The sequence below is a fragment of the Leptonotus elevatus genome, chromosome 18 (assembly GCF_054856555.1).
Source record: "Leptonotus elevatus isolate MCC_2025b chromosome 18, RoL_Lele_1.0, whole genome shotgun sequence".
Taxonomy (NCBI): domain Eukaryota; kingdom Metazoa; phylum Chordata; class Actinopteri; order Syngnathiformes; family Syngnathidae; genus Leptonotus; species Leptonotus elevatus.
In genome coordinates this window covers 8419140-8438607 of record NC_141256.1, presented here as the reverse complement: position 1 = coordinate 8438607, position 19468 = coordinate 8419140, and the positions used below count along the sequence as shown (strand labels likewise).

General features: G+C 40.5%; 1 protein-coding gene across 2 annotated transcripts in view; it reads left to right on the top strand.

Moving 5' to 3' along the window:
• Nucleotides 1-19037, top strand: part of eva1aa (eva-1 homolog A, regulator of programmed cell death a) — a 66318-nt gene extending 47281 nt beyond the window's left edge. For both annotated transcript variants that reach the window (XM_086061146.1, XM_086061147.1), the window contains exons 6-8: nucleotides 13705-13839; nucleotides 16224-16397; nucleotides 17693-19037. In XM_086061146.1, the coding sequence (XP_085917272.1) occupies nucleotides 13705-13839; nucleotides 16224-16397; nucleotides 17693-18072 (689 nt within the window). In that variant the 3' untranslated portion in view covers nucleotides 18073-19037. The remainder of the gene's footprint in view (nucleotides 1-13704; nucleotides 13840-16223; nucleotides 16398-17692) is intronic.
• The last annotated feature ends 431 nt before the right edge of the window (nucleotides 19038-19468 follow it).

Below are 19468 nucleotides of genomic sequence, written 5' to 3'. Positions count from 1 at the left end.
CAATCAAATTCTATTATAACATCCACAAACTAAAACAAATCCAGACTACCAATTTGTTGGGTAGGCCTCCGTGCTTCCCTGTGGGCATGCTCACAGCCTGCGCTAAAGGATGAAGATATCAACAAAGATTATTCGTACCATGCTCATGCATCCAACCTTTGATGCTTTTGCACATGCATCTATAACCCGGGACATTTCCGCATGGACTTGATTTACAGCAGAAATGCTCCGAGAGGTCAATCTGGACTGAATGAAGGTAGCCAAAATGATTTCTTCCCTGGTAAAAGTACAAAGGCTTCAGGAGGTTTTGAAGAGGTTAACGGAGGGTTTCAGAATCGTCGAGACTGCAACCATGTGTGCCATTTGTGAGTCTTCTGTCTTTCATTCACCTAATAAAACGTATTCACAGAGTGTTGATGTGAGATTTGCTCCATAAAGGTCACCCCTTATTCCTCAATGGGGTGGTCTTCTCCCACCTTTACTTCACGCTCTCATGTCTTTGACCTTGTGCGAACCATTTGAAAGAAAGACCGTACTGTATTTATCAACCGCGATGAATAGGTTGGGATGGTTTTTTTTTATTTGTCTGTTAGCAGTATTTTTGCCAACACCTGCAGACTGACTGGTTGAACTCTGCTAAGAGTTGAGCCAAGAAAGAAGCCATTACATTTGGACGCGGATCTGTAACCGATAAACAAATAAATCCCCAAAGAGCGCGAGTTGGGCTCATGACAGGACGCTACGGCTAAGCAGACAAAAGCACACACACGCTAGCTCTCAGCTCTCTGGTCAGCGGAGGAGTTTGGATATTGAATCGTACTTGAATGGTATGGGGAAACAGATTTCTCTAAAGTGTTTAAAAGTCAAGTAGCTGTCAATCTGATTTTTTTTTAATAGCTCTTATGACAGTTTTTTGGGTTGGGTCAATGGCTCAGTTCAATGTTTCACTGTGTTATGATGTTGATGTTGTCAGTTGCATTTGCAGTTACTATGTCCCCTATGATGATGTAAGATTGTGTACTGTATTAGCCACTCTAGTTTTATGCGGTTACTATGTCCCTTGTGATGATAATGTACTAATGCTGTCGGTTGTTATTCATTTGCAATGGTCCCATATAAGTCACTGTTATTTGATCATATAGGCCTTTATTCTGGCGTAGAGATGCATTGACCTACCAAGAGTTACTTATGATACTTTTGTCAGTACGTTGAGGTTCCTTGGCGGGGTTTTTCGCATCACGTCGGGGTTTCCCATCCCTACTCTTCCATGCAAGCTTTTCTTCCATGGGTTCGAGGTTTGCTCAGTCAAGGTTTCTACAATCCAGCCCTGCTCTCTGTTTTTACTTTGTATTTTTGTCTATAAAGACTTCCCAACTGTCTTCTTGGCATCTGGGTCCTATCTCACCTCACGTGACAATAGCATTTTAATATGTTAGCGTTGGACTGGATGTTTCCATGAACAAACTCCCAAAAATGTTGAGTTTTACAAGAATCTGCGCTGCAGTTAACAGGCTACGGCAATTCCTCTTTCGTCATCTCTCTTCACCCTCCCTACAGTACGTCTGCCGTCTCTGGCCTCAATCCACATGTCGGCAAGGTGTTCTGTGTAGTGTGTCAAGTGTCGGCCCGTGCGCTAATATGCACTTGCGTGAGTCTGTTTCGTGTCGAATGTGATGTGCTCCCTGAAGAGCGATCACAAGATCACAGATCAAATTGCATTTACCAACTCGGGTACACTACAGACTTGTGCTGTTGTCGTAAGGGAGAAGTGCAGATTGACTGAAAACAGTGCAGTCAAATTGAGATCAAGACTGACAGTGTATTTCACCAGTAAAACCGTTTGTGTCGCACAATTAAACATGTTTAATTTCCACATAATTCATCTTTCAATTGACTTCATAAGCACATGCATTCAAATCCTAACATTTTGTTTCACTTTTTAAACACGCATTCTGATGGACCTGTAACGATTTTGGAATATTTCACTTTTCTTCAATAGAATAACCAGTTATGATCCACTTTGTAGCTGCATGGTTTTTTGTCTCACATTTTTGGACGAAGCATCCTAAAGATGCTGTTAAAGTCCAAAGCGGAGGAAGTGGAGAGGATATTTATCTTAAAGGCTTTTACAGCGGCGTCTGTAGCAGCCTGTGCATCCGTCACGCTTGCGTCCGTCTCGCTCACGCCTTCTCGCTCCGCTCTTGACCCCTCAGGGCACAATCAGCATCTGTTGGGGCTCAAGCTGTTTTAAGACCGTGGCTAAGTGGACAGGGCCAGAAGAAGGAGGAGGAGGCGGGGACGGCGCATAAAGTGGACTAGCTGCAATCGGTGTTGATAATGCCAAAGTGTCGGTCGGGCCAGCAGGAGGCACTTCTAGAATGGAAAACAGAATTCTGCGATTTACAGTGTGTTGTGTTTATACACAATAGCAGCATTTGTTTGCCTATTTGTCCCTTTCATCTGTCCTCCATTCTCTTTCGAAATCTAACAGCTGTACTTTGTAGCCGCCTATAAATAGCTATTTACAGAGTTGGTTGTAACAACGGCGCCCAACAATAGAAGGTTCCGACGAGTGTGAGACTTGGCATCGACCCTCAGACTGATTAGTGCCAGCTGAAACGTTACCATGGCGGAAACGAACATGCACAGACAAAGCAGGGAATTCACAGATGCATATTGTCATGTCCGAAATAGAGCTGTCAAAATTGATCGATTAATCGGCGAGTAATTAATTATCAAATTAATCGACAACTATTTTAACAATCGTTTGGAGCCATTTTTTTTATATAAAATTGTCCCAATCCTCTGATTACAGCATATCAACAGTAATTGTTCACTGATTTCTGTAGTCCCTCATGAAATAAGATTATTATTATCTTCTGTGTTTAATCAAAATAAGACATTTGCAAACATCTGTTTTTACTAACATGGTAGGTACAACATCAATCCCCCCATGTTTTTGTCATTATATGAATACGAAGTACGAAATGAACACCAATCACCGATTAATAAACAGTAAGTAAAAATGTATTTTGTAATATGCTTTATCGCAAAATTTGAATAAATCTGATTAGTTGATTAATCGATTGAACAATCGATCTATTAATCTATTCTAAAACTATTCGATAGCCCTAAAGCTAGTTACGGTTACTATACGGATGAACTACGTCTCGAACATCACATATAATTCAAAGACTGAACCGCCATCAACATGACGTCACAAATAAATCTGGATGTTGAAAAAAATAAAAATGAACAAGAATTCCACAAGGTATTTTTTGACTAATAACTCCAAGAAAAAACGACTAATATTTGAACCCAGTTCCTGTATTATCGTTACATGTATAAGTGGCACGTATCATCATGGTGCTAAGAGTGATGACAGACCAACTGAGACCTCCCAATCATGACCAACCCGCAAATCCTCCCCTGCACTGTCAACATGCTGAGAGGGAGAGAAAAAAACGATGCCTCCCTACTTGCATGCGTGTTAAAAACGTCCATATTTCATCGGTGATGTTTAGTGTGCGTACGATGATGCACAGACTCAACACTGACTGACTCGAAGCTCATCTAATCACCCAACAATGACAGGGTGCAGACAAGGATATGGCAGAAAAGCGTTAGGCTTTTCCCAAAATGATAACGAAGGCCAACGTCAAATCATAGGGTAAAAACATGATACAGATGCTGAAGTGTTTGGTTCGAGCCACGTCCTCTCTATTTAGGAACAATGCTTAATCTATTCCAGTCATCTGCGGTCTTCCCGACAAGGCCAATTTGATATGGAGGGGATGATTTAACATAGCGTGTGATTGACTTGGGTCACCCTAACCAGAGTCACAAGCACTCACTCAGACACTGGCCCCAGCTTGGCTTTCAAATTTGGGTGGTGTCCCGCAGGGTTTAGTGATAGGGTTTCTACTTTTCCTCTCTGTAGCCTTTGCATATCATTTTTATTTAAATAATGTACAATTGCAGCACTTTGACTGCTAGTTTTGTCATGTGGTGGTTGTTTTAAAAATGTTTGTGCTCTGAATCTGCCCCCCCAAGATCAGTTTAAACTCAATTACATTTCATAGCACTTCAATCATGATTGCAATTCCTGTGTGGCTCGACGGGTACTGCAGCTGAGCTTTGACCATTGAACAGTAGGCGAGGGTTCGAATCCCTGTTTCCTTTTTAGTCATTTATCATTAAATGTTCATGTAATTTCTCTTTCAATTTTCTTCAGCTATTCAGCATTCCCACGCAATTTCTCCAGAAATTGCACTTTGTCTAGTTGTGTTACATCAGTCATATTGAAAAATAAATTCCTCTTTGGCCACTGTAAAATATGTTGACAATAAAGTGCAGACATGCCTTTATCATGGGCACAAAAATAACCATTCCATGACCTCAATCTATTATCAAAGGACGACATTGCTCTACATCTGTGGATTTGTTGTTGTCTTGTCCCTTTTATTAACTTCTTCATGGACGTTGACTCCATCAATAAAACACATTTAGCCAGTAAACAGAATTGTCCATTGTTTGTTCTTTAACAGGTTTAATTTCCAAGTCATCTACTGTGTATCCTTGTTTGTTTATGGAGAAGATCTGTTTGCTGGTTGATTTGTTCAGATTTGGAAAACCAGAGTTAGGTAAAAGCCCAAACCTCATTTCTGAAACATAAGTCGTAGCGGCTCTACGTTGAGCTTGCTCACTTTCATGCCGAAGCCACGTAAAGTCCCACCATGACCAAATGACGGTTTTCACAAGGTACTGCCATTTGGCGGCCTCAGCGGCATGCAGTCCATTATGTCATGAGTGTGATACGGAGTGAGTTTAGGCGGTCGGCACCGTTTGATGAATCAGCAGCGTCAGTCACGTCCTTGTTGACCCAGTTCGATGCTGCCAGCAACCAGGCTGAGCTGACTTTGTCTCTCCCACGTGAAGCCAATAACGAGCGGAAATATAAACATGGCTGCTTTCGAAGGGCAAGATCTATTTTGGAGTACAGAACTTGCAGTGTCAAAGGTTAAGCAAAATTGGCTTGTGGAGGAAAAAAATAGGCATAGTCGTGAATAGTTTTAGTTGAGAATCGTTTTTTCTAGAATTTCTAAACTTGCTAATGGTATAAAAAATGACCTCGGGACTTGGAAACTAAATCCGTTTTCTGTCTTATCATGTGTTTGAGTTGTCAGTGAGTCCTTCTATCTTATTAGCCCACTTTTTGTACTTGCTAGTGTTTCAGACAGTACATTTCTATTACTCTATGTTTGTATATTTGACTACTTTGCAGTCTTTATGCATCCTTGTACTTTTACAAGCACTACCAAAGGTGGACAAGAAGCTGTTGTTGCCAATCAATGGTAATTCTGCATCTTTCCAAGACATTTTGGACAATTCTATGCTTCCAAGTTTGAGGGATCACTTTTGGAAAATAACTTATTGCACAAAGAACCACTTTTGTTACACTTGGACCAGCAAATTGTAACAGAATCCACTGTCTCCATTGCTGTTGCACACTTCCCAGACTCCCTCAAAAAAAACTATTTTTGTCCTAAGGCATCCCAAGGCTCCATGTTGCTAATTTCCTGACGTAACATCCACATTCAAGTTCAATGGTGCACGGGAACATCATAAATCTACACCTGAAAATGGTCACAAAAACAGGTCCAGATGTCGTTCAGGGGGCAGTTTTCGCTTGTGAAAGGTCACAATCCACCAAAAGAACAGTCATAACTTTTGGAAGGCTCATAAATCTCTACATCAAGGTTTAAGACCCATATTAGAAATTTAGCTTCTCACAGGTTCCCAAACTTGCACACCACTCAACATAACTGAACTGAAATAATGAGGGTCTCATCTTAACTCATTTGCTCCCAAAAACGTATGAACAAGTTCTATTTTAAATACTGCCATGGTCCCAAAAACATATTTATACGTTCTTTGGGGGGTGGTTTTTTTAGATTATGTTAGAGCATACGGAATGCTTTGATGCAGCCTCTGACCTGAAGAGGTCGCTTAAAGCAATGGTAGTTATTACAAAAAATGGCCAGCAGGTGGCAGCAGAGTATAAGAGATCAACCAGGGACAATATTGCGACATGCTCTTCTCACCATTGTTTGTGAATAATGATGAAACTTAGCTCCATTCTAATGCTAATATCTGCAAAACGGAAACAGATACAAATGTACTTTTTTTCCTGAGGAAAGAAGAAACTCTTATCTTTCTTTTGTTAAGTTATCTATGTTTTTATAGCAATAGCACACAATATTCTGTGGGCCTTGCAAAATCAGTCAAAATCCAGTAAAACAGCCAGGAGCGAAGGGGGTTGCTTCAGTGAAAATGGCTGGGAGTGAATGAGTGAATTTACTCGCAAATTTGCCGACTCTGTGTGAAATCTGAGCATGTTTAGTTGAACACAGTCATAATACTCTCTCGCGCGAACGGCAACAAGTAGATACACACTACACAAGTCATAAAATGACTCTAACAAACAAATCTAAACCTGCTTATTTAACACCAGAACGAATGCAGTGTGAAATACTATGTAATAGTATTATAGGCTGTGTTTCTTTGTGAGGCAGCTCCACAGCTGAGTGCTTTTGTCACTCATTGTTATAAGCGCAAACTGTCAGAAGTGCGACTATTTCTGTCTGCATCCATGTTAACGACGCCAACTGTGCGTGTGTGTTAGTATGAGTGGTGTTTAGGGAGTGTTTAGAAAACAGCTGGGCTTTTTGGAGGAGAACTGATGAACGCGGTGAAGTGAGAGCTATTAAGTTGAGAATAACTGACGCTCCCTAAATAGTTGAAAATCCGAATTATACTACAAACTACGATAGCAAAACAAATACCTTCAAACATTTCCAGAACCGTCCCATTCAATTTTTACTCGGTGCCGCAACTGGCGTTTCATTATCTAGCGCATGGATCTTCAACACGATCACACTGCGCTGGCATCGAACCGACAACCTCAGGGTTGCAAAGTGACCATTCTACCACTGAGCCACGCTTCCTTGTTGTTGTTAAGTTATCAGTAAAGGACGAGTAAAGGAGAGAGAGAGAGCTCAATATTGTTAATTCGGTAATTTTACCGATTCGACATGTCATCATCATTGCTCTCTCTTATTTTTTATTTTTTATTTTTGTATGTGCGTGAGTATGTGCGTGTGTACTCATTAATTCACCTAAAACCTATAAAAAATCCCATACCGTTCACCTAAACCAAATATTCAGAATCCAGCTAGAGTCGTGAGGTTGTCAGGAGACCCGAGGAAGGATCAAAGAAAAGTTATCAGTAAAGGACTGTTGAATCTACAAGTTTTAACAAAAAGTTTTGACAAAAAGTGTTATTCTAACACCACTGTGACGTCATTTTAACTGTATCCCAATGTTTATCTGTTTAAATTACAGTCATTTGTGAATTTTCCCCCCAAAATTTGATCTTTGGAACATTTTCTTACTGTCAAATCAACAGCTGTGTTTGGTTCACATTTTTACAACATATTAATGTAAGTTACACAATGCGTCATTGTTTTTGTTTTTATGGCTTTTACAGAAATTCTACAGCCATTTTTTACAGTGTGGTCAGAAAGTTTTCTGATGCGACCTACAATCGGATTGGCCCAAGTATCTGAGGCTAAAAAACAAAAATCTTAGTGTCTCATCCTATTTTCTTTTTTTGCTGGAGGTTTTCAGCGATTCTTAATTCATGCATTGACAAATAATCACCGCCAATAACTTCCTAGCATAGGAAGCTTCCTGCCAACAGCCTCAGATCATTTCCTGCCGAGGCTTCTGGGTGAATTAAGGGCCTCTCTCGATGGCAGCTGCGCGGAATGGAACATTCTAATTGCGGCTTTCTCAATATTGAATTTCCTCTTACTGTACATTCGTATTCAGCGTCTGAATGTTTTTATAACCATGTTATGAGATGTTCTGAATCCAACTTTGTGGGCATGCATTTTGCTGTTTTTTGTAGACAAAGCAATGCTTTCGTGGCCACATGAAAATAGACATAGAAACATTTACAGCTGTGATCTGTGAAAAATGCAGTTAAGTTCAAAGCCACTCAGGCTATACATACACATACACACAAATATGACAAATAATTACAGTGGAGTCGTTTGTCCTCTGAAACTTGAACAGAACAGACAGTGTGTGACAAGAATGAAATGCGTGTCAGTCGTGCCCCCCCCCTGACGCGCATACTTTCACTCTATTTGGTTTGGTCATGTCAAAAGGCATACTTTCACAATGCCGTGTTTATGCCTCTGCTCGGCTGAGGTCATTTTGTGATGCTATCCTCCGCTAAACAATAGGCCATCTTGTTTATGCATCAAATACATGCCATATTGCGAAATCAAAAGCACTGCTGTGTCAGCTGGTTGCTGTTAGGAGGTTTGAAGTCGCGGGATTGAAGCCGACACCTTCGGCTCCTGCCCTGTTCACCTTGCAGGAATGCTATTAGCCGTGTGATAAATGGTTTGATGCCATTTGCCAATTGTTGAGTAAGGGGTTTGACAAAAACAAAAAAATATGAAGTAAAACTTTGCGAGTGAAGTGTGTCCATGAATGCTGATGTGAACCGTGTGTGCACGTGAGAGAAAGCAACTGAACTTTAATATTATACTTTAAATGGGCACTGCTTGCTGATTGAAACCATATGTTCCGTTCATATGCCAGCAACATCGACGGAATGCTCTTTTATGTGACAGCAGCATTGATTTCAATTTACACTGAAGTGTAATGACGACCATGTAAACTTGAATTTATTGCGACGGAGCAATAAATATGAATATGACAGGACACAATTTACAATATATAAATCAAGAGTAAGTCAACATAAAAACAGAATGTACGCCGCTAATTGTCACAATCTGCAGTATGGGACCGCGCCACAAGGAGGAGCCTCCTTGTTTTTGTTATGCCTGTGCAGCACTTTTTCATTTTTGCCGTCAGTGTATTTGATGCCGTGGACTTGTACGCTTAATCGTGACGCGTGGTGGCACCAAGGAGCCTCTGTTTTCCTATTAACTCACTTGCTCCCAAAAACGTAGAAACATGTTCTATTTGAAATATTACCATGGTCCCAAAAACGTATTTATAATTTTTTCAATATTTTTTTTATGCTAGAGCATACAGTAGGCTTTGATACACCTGAAGAGGATGCTTAAAGCAAAGGTAGGCAGGTGGCAGCAGAGTATAAGAGATCAGCCAGGGCCATGTTGCAACAAGCTCTTTTTGCCAGTGTTTTCAACGGATTTGTGAATAATGATGAAACTTAGCTACATTCTAATGCTAATTGCTGCAAAACGGAATCAGATACAAGTATACTTTTTCCTGATGAAAAATGAGCATCCAATCTTTCCTTTGGTCGGTTCTATGTTTTTATAGCAATAGAATACAATATTCTGTGGGCTTTGCAAAATCTGTCAAAATCCAGTGAAACAGCTAGGAGCAAAGGGGGTTGCTTCAGTGAAAATGGCTGGGAGTAAATGAGTTATTAAAGTAAACTTGTGGACTTGCAGTCCTTTTTTTGCTCTCCAATTTGATTCGATTTTTTTTGCTATCCAGAAGTTTCATCCATGGCTGATCAGCATAATGTAAGTTTGTCGTGTTTTGAGTTGATATGAAGAGAGAAGGAGAAAAACTAATAAAAACGGTCTCTTAAAAAAAACATACACTATATTCCGCAGTTGTTTATAAATAATGTTATGATCAACTTTATTTTCCGTAGTAGATTTTCTGTCCTCAAAGAAAGAGTCGCAATCATTGGTTAGCTTTAATGTGCGTCGTGGCAAAGCCTGTAACTGTGGCATCAATTTACATCAATATTACACAAAATATCACCACCCGCTTTGTGTTCTCATCTGGGCTTGTGTGTGTTTAATTTGTTGGCCCTGGTCTGATCTCATTTTGGATTTAGCGTGGTTTAATATTTCACGATATCCCCTCTGGCTTACAAGGGCTTTGTCCCAACTGCACTGGTCAGCACAAGAGCCGCAAATACACACATTCACACACACACACTTTGGCTGGAGGGCAAAAGCCAAAGTGAAAACAAAGCTGAGCCCTGTCAATGTAAACATGGGCCATTGTTGTGAACGCTCTTTTCCCGCCTAGTATCTTCGCGCCCACCGGCCATTCAAAGTTGTTGCCACCAAGTGGGGCGCCTCGTTTTTATCAAGCAGTATATGATTGGCCACTAGGCAGCAGAAGTGAGTAACGAGGTGCAAGTCATTGATCAGCAGCGAAAATTCAGCCACGGTCTGGTACATTCTGGTACGAGTCACTTTTTCAAGCACATTGACGTCTCACGTTTACAAACAGAAAAGGAGGTGGAGACGTTTGCATTAGTGAGAGACCGATTAGTTTTTTTCAAAGCTGATACCGATACGATTATTAGTAGTCAATGAGATCAATAACCAATATTTCAAACCGATATTCATTTGCAGTAAAAGAGAAAATATCAGCGTTAAAAAAAAAAAAAACTATTTCTTTTCATTTGAAAAATATAAAGAATTGACAGCTTTGTTTAAAAATTATAACAAAAATTGCAGGGAGCTTCCATGGTTATCAGCATATGTTAAGCTAAATTAAAAGCTAAGCAAGTAAATAGTTTTCTACTGTAAATAAACGTTTACGAAATGTCAACATCATTTTATATATGTATATATATATATATATATATGTATATAGATATATAGTATCAGCATTTTTTTTAAATAAATAAATAAATCCATAAATGAAAAATTCCCTGTATCTCACTGAGCGACAAATGCATGCAAATGCAGCTAATTTGGGATTGTGGTCTTTGCGACAAGTAAAAACTGTCTGCGACCATCTTACAAATCCCGATAAAAACCCTAAATTTGCTACATTCGCAAGCAATCCCCACTGAAAAAACAGTTTTATCGTTTCAAGCTGGCAATACAGCTCCTATGTTGAGTTTGTGTTAGCTAAAGCTGAAAATAGTTAAGTTGGCACACACTTTGCTGTCGACAAAGTGTTATCTAGCTTAACGAAAACATTGGGGGGGGGGGGGTGGTTGTAATTTTATTTGTAATTATTAGATTTTCTTTCACACCGGTGAACTCTACATCGTAAATTTGACTCTATTTCGAGTGGGACCAAATAGATTCAGTTTTAGAGTCATATTTACACTTATTAGAGAGTAAAATAAAGAATTGAAAAAATAAATAAAAGCCACTCAAGGGTTGAGGAACAAACTCACGAACTTCATCTTGAGAGACGGACGATCTACTCCCTGGGCCATGCAGATCCCGCTGTGTGTTAGTAAATTGCTCGTGTTAGCTGGAATCTTCCTAACTCCAAGAACAAAAACCTCTTGGATATAAGCACACAGTAGGAGGGGCTTAGCTCAGGTGGTAGTGTGGCAGTCTCCCAAGCTGAAGGTCATGAGTTTGTTCCTCAACCCTCGTGTGCCTTTTTTTTTTTTCAATTCTTTATTTTACTCTCTTCCAAGAGTAAATATTACTCTAAAACTGAGTCTATTTGGTCCCACTCTAAATAGAGTCAAATGGACCATACAGAATTTACAGTGTAGTCTTGCTGTGTTTTTACATAAAACAATTTGTGTCATTAAGTTTTAAATTTTTACAGAATTAATAATATCTCAACGAGGTGGGTGTACTGACTCGCAAAAAAACAATATGGCTGTTGAAGTGAGTAAGATGCAGTTTGCACTTATGTAGCGAATTTGTATGCATGTGTGTGTGCCACATCATGGTGTGTCATAGCTGTGACCCTGGGCCACATATGCACCAAATTACAGCCAATCAGGACGCTGTAATCAAGGTGTGGTGTGGGGTGACGGTTGCAGCATGGCAGCGGTGGTGGGGGACTTGGGGAGCTGTGATTAGCATGCCAGACTGATGAGCAAAGCTGCTTTTCTTACCTCGACTTTACAGTGGTTTTGTTGATTTAGTTGGTACCAACTAGGGGTGAGAATCTTTGAATGTCTCACGATTCGATTGGATTCCGATTTTTGGGCCTGCGATTCGATTCAGAATGATTTTTGATTCACAATGATTTGATTGACAATGATTTTTGCTTCAATCTATAGATGTGCAAAGAATTGTAAAGATCTACTCCAGTCTGACTAGCTAATGCTAATTAACGCGCTACTCGCGGCACTTTCATCACTCAAAAGAACGGCTCCACGCTGAAATTTTTTTTTTTTATTGGAATAACTTGATCGTGACTTTTTCCTTCTTCTCTCTAATGTGGCTACAACTTAACAGTGTATTAGACTGCGTGGAACCACACTGCCCCTCAGTGGCCAAACCAGGTACAACATGAACAGCGCTCCAAATAAAGGCACACATAGACAAAGGCAAGACAGTATAAAATCGATTTTAAGACATTTAAAATCGATTCTGAATCATACTAAATGAGAATCGCGATTCTTATGAGAATCAATATTTTTGGCCACACCCCTAGTACCAACCAATTTTGAATGAATTGGGGTATCAGATTATTGGGTTTATAACCAAATTAGGTGACATATTGTGTGGTTTAGCCTCATTGGATGAGTCAATCGCAGAAAGGTCGTGAAATGGGACTTTTTTGGGCTTTTTACTAAGGGACAGTCTACAATGATTGACGTCAACATTTCACTCAGCAGCTCATCTGGCGGTTACAAATTCTCACAAAGTCTCACTAGCAAACTCCTCAGGGAATATTTTGCCCTTTTTCTCACATCACGAGCATTTTTTGTCAATGACGTACATGCTGCTTCTTGTTGTTTTGATATTCCTATCACACACGTTCTTAACTATGAGAGCAATTGATGTCAGGAAACAGCTGATTTGTCTTCGTTGACCATTGATCCCCGGGTGACGCAGACACTCTGCAGACAAGAGTCGTAATTTACCGCTGATCTGAACACAGCGGACTGAAGCTCAGCCCGCCAAATCTACGTGATGTCAGGAATGTGTAGCCCACGACATTGTGGCTTTTGAATCAGAGTGCAAGACTCCCTGACTCACTCACAGGACGCTGTGAGGTTTAAGGGGGTGTATGGGTGGCGGACGGAGGTTTCGGGAAACAGTTGCGTGAATCATGACACATGCTTTAAATAGAACACATTCACTGCCATTGACGGCTACAAACGTCAAAAATTCATTTGAAATATTTCTATTAGTTTAACATTTTGTTCTACTTGTGTTAACAAGAGTATGGAAACCTAGAAAATAAATTATTATAAATTTAGAACAGATGTAAAATGTGTGATTAATTCTGAGTTAACTGGTAAAGTCATGCCATTAATTACGATTACAAATTGTAATAGCCTGACGCCCCAAATTTTAAATAATCTTTTCTTTTTTAATTCATTCACTGCCATTGACGGCTACAAACGTCAAAAGTTCATTTTAACTATTTCTATTCGTTAAACTTTTTTTTCCCACTTTTGTTAACGAGAGTATGAAAACCTAGAATTTTTTTTTATTGTACATTTAAACAGATATAACATTTGTGATTAATCGTTAGTTAACTGGTGAACTCATGCGATTAATTACAATAAAAAAATGTAAATGCCTGTCGCCCCTAATTTGTAATCTTAAAAAAAAAAAAATTTATGGCAGTGAATGAGTTAAAAACACAACAACAACAAAAAAAAGCGAATCAGCATGTTGCCACTACACATATAATAATTATTTCATGTCCTCTTCTTCCATTTCTCTTTAGTCCCAAAGAAGTTACTCCAGGAACAAAGCTCCAGACCGCCAGCGCACTCGCCACCATCCAGCGCCCATGACCCTAACATAGTGGGAGACGGCCCTCCTGAGGGGACCTCAATCAAACGCCCCAACACCGTCCCAGGTGAGTGAAACTGCACACATTCTTACACATGTACTTGGGTCAAGTCTTAGAAGCCCCCCCCCCCCTCCCCAACCCACCCCCATGGAGCGAGGTTAACACTCGACATTCAACAACATTGAGGTCTCAAATCCCAGCATAATGTATACTTAAGTCACAGAGGTCCAACTATTTCCATATGGATTCGAGCAGAGGCCTAAAAATATGCTAAGCCACTGGATGCTCTTATATACTTATATGTGACCGCAGCCTAAATCAGCCATCCGAACTCCGGAAATCAATCCATCAAAAGCTGTATTCATGACAGAAGGCAGCCTGCAATCATAAAAACTAATTAAGATAGATGAAGAAACGAGAAGGACAAAAGGGACCTCTGCATCGAGCGGTGACGGTGCCTGACGCTCGAGAGGCCTTGACCTCCTTGGAAGCTCTTTCTAACGATCCAGCTCATCTGGAAAAACGAGTTTCCGTCTTTGGTAGAGTGATACGGGAGGAATACTGTAAAAAGACGTGAGGGTGGAACGTGACACGTTGACATAAAAGTCTACATTCCTAATCGCGTCAGTTGTCTTGTCTTTTTGTCCGGGGATGAAATGTTTTGTCTTTGGAAGGAAAAGAGGTTTCTAAATATACTACCTGTCTGTTTTTTGATGAATGGCAAAACCATGTTGTATGACAACTAGACAACATTAGCATACATGCTAAGCATGTTACCACAATATATATATTTTTTTATGTTCATGTGATACAACAATTGCAATGACTTATCTTGGTCTTCAACCGTGTTTTAAGAACTCATTTACACTAAGCGATGCTAACCTACTAGCGAGGGGTAGCATGTTTGCTAATGTTGGCTAGTTCTCATACAAAATACCTTAAAATGAAATGTGTGTTGTTAGAGTAATAGCCAGTCTTAAAATACACTATTATTGATGATTCAATAGCCAGAAGTGTTTGTTTTTTAATCAACCATTTACAACATGCTAACTGTTACATAACAAGTAAAGCTAACCACTTAATGTTAGCATTTACTCTTTTATTTGCTCAATTCTTGAAAAATGCATCATAAAAGTCATCATAAAATCTGTTCCATTTGGTTTGTTTTTTTATTGTTTAAAAGAGCAATTTAATTCAAGTGTAAGAAAAGGGCAAGGTGATGTGTGGTTAGCACATCTGCCTAAAACATGGTTGATCGGAAATTATAAATGACTATGAATAACTCTTTTCAAATTAGTTTTAGACTAGTTCCTTGCAGTCGTGCCAACTCAATGAGATGATAATCATCCGTAATGACTCATTTCACCTGTTAAGATTGTCTTATTTATTTTTCTGGCTGGCTTAATGTGTGTGATTGCGAATTCTCGGTAATGTTAGCTCGTTGACATTTACGCCACAGCCGTAGGTCCAGGTGGAAACGTTTACGCCAGCAATTCCAGTCTAAACTATGTTTATCAGATACGTCTGACACACCTTAATTGAAGTCTCTCTAATTACATCACTTTTGTGTGACAGTTCACCAAATAAAGTGACGATGATTATGCTAGCGGTGCAGCAATTTGTTTATTTTGGATCTCAGTTTACATCTTGTTTATTTCAGTGGCCGTTGCTCGTTTAGGGGGGGGGGGGGGGGGGGGGTTAAAGGTAGTCATTGTAAGCACTCACCTAAACAGAAACGTCAGGTAAGAAAAATAGGGGGGTTGTCCTTCAGAAGAATGCTTTCTAAAGTAATTGGTCTTGGGAGAAATGCAGGAGAAGTGTTCTAATGAAAATCCAGACTTAAAAAAACAGTTGTCTATTTGAGACCTTTCATACTTTTAAGAAGAGAAGCATGTGTGAAAGAGTCCAGAGGTGGCAAATCCAGGTCCAAAAATTAAAAACCCTGCCATAGTTTGGCTTTAGCCCCAGGTGCTAGCTCCCTAGCTAGCTCCCCGGGTGTTCGGTTACCTGCTAAGGAGCTAGCTCGCTAGCACAAGGGGCTGAAAGACATCGTTCAAACGTTGCCACCAGATTGGTTATCAAGTTGGCCTGAGTCAGGTTGCGTTCTGCTGCGGTGGTGCCACGTTATCTTGACGATCGCAAGACTGAACATGTGTTTGATGCATCGTCGCCGAACAAAAATGAATCAAACGCCCACATCGACGCGGTGGGCTGACTCAGCTGCTCAGAAGCATTCCACATGCTTTACTGTGAATGACCCGACTGGTGGCATCGCGATCTGACGGCACATGTGGTCAAATGCGATGACTGGAACTCATTCAGCGCCTCGTCGTATTTGGGACCGGATTTTTGTCTGAAAACCCAAAGCACAACATCCTGAACCTCTCGATTGTCTCTCAGGTTTATCTGTTCTTTGGCTCAGGCTTTTCTGTCATTTCCTCTCGTTTCAGACCGGAAGCGCATCAGAGAGACCAGCGCCAACGAGGAGAAGTATCCAGAGGTCGCAAAAGGGGGAGGCGAGACTCCGTTGAGGCCCCCGGAGATGAATCCCATTATCAACTCCACTTCCAGCTCCAGCATGGCCCTCGTTAGCAACGCACTAGCGGCCTACACATACGTCTCAAGTAGGAACATCTTCAAAGAATCGTGTTTGCTATAGCAAAAAGATGCTAAATTAGCTGATGGGAAAAGGGTTTTTTTTCGGGTTAGACAGAATTTTGGAATGCCAGAAGTTTGTAGTTTTTTGATGTATCACGTTGACCATGAATTATTCTTAAATCCAACATCAAATAATTCCTGGCAAATTTTGCTTTGCTCGATCTGTTGCAGTCATCGATGTTGCTCCCTCGTTCATGTTCTCAGCCTAAGGAGCTAGCTAGCTAGCACAAGGGGCTATAAGCGCCTAGATCTCAACCACGATTGCCTTTACCTCTCTTGCCCTAACCCCTTAAGAAAAGCACATAACTGAAAAATCTACTGAAGTGCAGTAAATATTTAGATGTGCACTGCTAATAAAAAAAAAATTTAAGTCATATTTACAAGGAGAGTTTTGAGTACATTTGACCAGTTTATTAGAAAAAAACATCAAGCGTTTAGGAGCGAACTCTTAACCTTCAGCTTCAACTCTCTTTGTAAAATGTACTCTGAATTTTTGAGTGATTTTTTTTCCAAGTCAATATTAATCTTTTTTTTAATACTCAAAACTCCCCTTATAAAATTATTTTGAATTTTTAGTGAAAAAAACTTTACTAGATTTTTTTTCAAGTAAAAATTAACTATTTTTTTTAAAATAAACTGGTAAAAAATTACTCAAAACTCCTTGTAAAATGTACTTCGAATTTTTGAGTGAAAAAACTTTACTAGATTTTTTTCAATTAAATATTAGCTCTTTTTTTTTTTTAAAAAAAAAACTGGTAAAAATGTACTAAAAACTCCCCTTATGAAATTATTTTGAATTTTGAGTGAAAAAAACTTTACTAGATTTTCTTTCAAGTAAAAATTAACTTCTTTTTTTTTAAATAAACTGGTAAAAATGTACTCAAAATTCCTACTGTAAATGTACTTCGAATTTTTGAGTGAAAAAACTTTACTAGATTTTTTCAAGTAAATATTGCTTCTTCTTTTTTAATAAACTGATCAAATGTACTCACAGCTCTCTTTGTAAAATGTACTTAGAATTTTTGAGTGAAAAAAAACGTTACTAGATTTTTTTCAAGTAAGTATTACTTTTTTTTTACTTTTTTTCCCTCACCACTGCAATAGGTCATGGAGACCAAAAGTTAAGCCAAGTCATAAGACAGCGATATATCAAGCGAACCAGAGAGTCAAATGTTTGATATGAAACAAAGGGGAGCAATTATTGTAGTAACTGTCATCCATCACTCACTTTTGTGGTCGTTATCTTTCCATTCTACACCAGACCACCCAGAGAGGGCGGCTCTCTTCTTCGTCTGCGGCGTCTGTCTGGGCCTCTTCCTCACCCTATTCGCGCTGGTGGTCCAGATCTCCTGTCGCACCGACTGCCAGCCCCGCCGGCAGCCGGCCGCCAAGAAACGAACGCGCCCCGCCGACTCGTCGTCGGACTCCAGCGACTCCGACTCGGACTGGGACGCCAACTCGGACCTGTCGGCGCGACGCCACCGGCGCTTCGAGCGCACGCTCAACATGAACGTGTTCACGTCGGCCGAGGAGCTGGAGCGAGCGCAGAGGCTGGAGGAGAGGGAGCGCATCATCAGGGAGATCTGGATGAACGGGCAGCCCGACGTCCCCGGAACGCGGAGTCTCAATCGGTATTACTGACCACCGCTTTGGACGGAACGCTTACTTGAACAAGACGTGGTGTGGCTCGCACCTGTCAACCAACAAGAGCGCACTGCAGACTCCGAGGTCATTAAGCCTTCTCCTTTGGGTATCGTAAGTTTTACCCCATCTGGAGGAGCGCTTCCGACTGAGAAGCAGAGGGGGTGAAAGGCTAAACGGCCTCACCTGTGACCTCAGGAGTCCTTTGTTTGAAGTGGGACGCTACAGTTTTTAGCTTGCTCGGACCCGTACAGGTCTGCGGAGACTTCACGGTGATTAAAGGAGCGAGGCATCAGGCAGCTGCAACACTTGGATCTTCAGCACAGATGCCAAATCCAGGTCCAGAAAGTAAAAACCCTGCCACAGTTTGGCTTTAGCCCCTTGTGCTAGCTAGCTCCCTAGCAGGTAACCGGGTACCCGAGGAGCTAACTAGGAAGCTTGCTAGCTAACACCTGGAGATTGGCTTTAGCCCCTTGTGCTAGCTAGCTAGCTCCCTAGCAGGTAACCGGGCACCCGAGGAGCTAACTAGGGAGCTTGCTAGCTAACACCTGGAGTTTGGTTTTAGCCCCTTGTGCTAGCTAGCTAGTTCCCTTGCAGGTAACCGAGCACCCGAGGATCTAGCTAGGGAGCTCGCTAGCTAGCACCTAGGGCTAAATTCAAACTGTGGCCGTGCTTTTACTTTCTGGAGCTGGATTTGCAACCTCTGATCTTTAGCCAGCAAAAAGTGTACAGGACAATCTTTTTCCTCAGAGGATGCTGCCTTTTACAAAACCATAAGATATTTCCTGTTTTTCCCCCTCAACCTTTATGAAATCTATTTTATACTATTTAATAGTTTATTGATTTTTGTGTACTTTTGTTCTCACGTATGGTTTAATTATGAGATATTTTTATACTTGGCAAAGGTTGTCCGGCGCCTCAGGGATACAATCCTACAGTGTCTATGTTTGGTTTTGCCTTCAAAGGGGGGGTGGGGGGCGGGGGTCTCCAGCCCTTTTTAATCCTGTACATTGGCATTTAAAGAGAGAAAATCTCATACAGAGAGCCTCAAAGAGGTTTTTAGTGATTTAAGCTTATTTTTGATACAGTATGTGGAACTCACAGTGCAGTGCCTTTTAAAGCTACGAGGTCTCTCACAGATCTGATGACTAGAAATACCAAATCATTGAGAGTGTGTTTTGTTTTGGCTGTTTTCAGTTGCTTCTGCAAAAGTGAAACAAGACTCATATCTGGAAACATCCATCACTTGCGAGATAAGATTTCAAATCACATTGCCCATATTAATATAAGCTATTTACAATCTAGTTCTGTTTGTGCTTCTCTGAATTCAAGTGTAGAAATGACAATTATGTTTCTGAAATATTTTGTTTGTTTGTTTTTTTACTTGAGAGGTAAC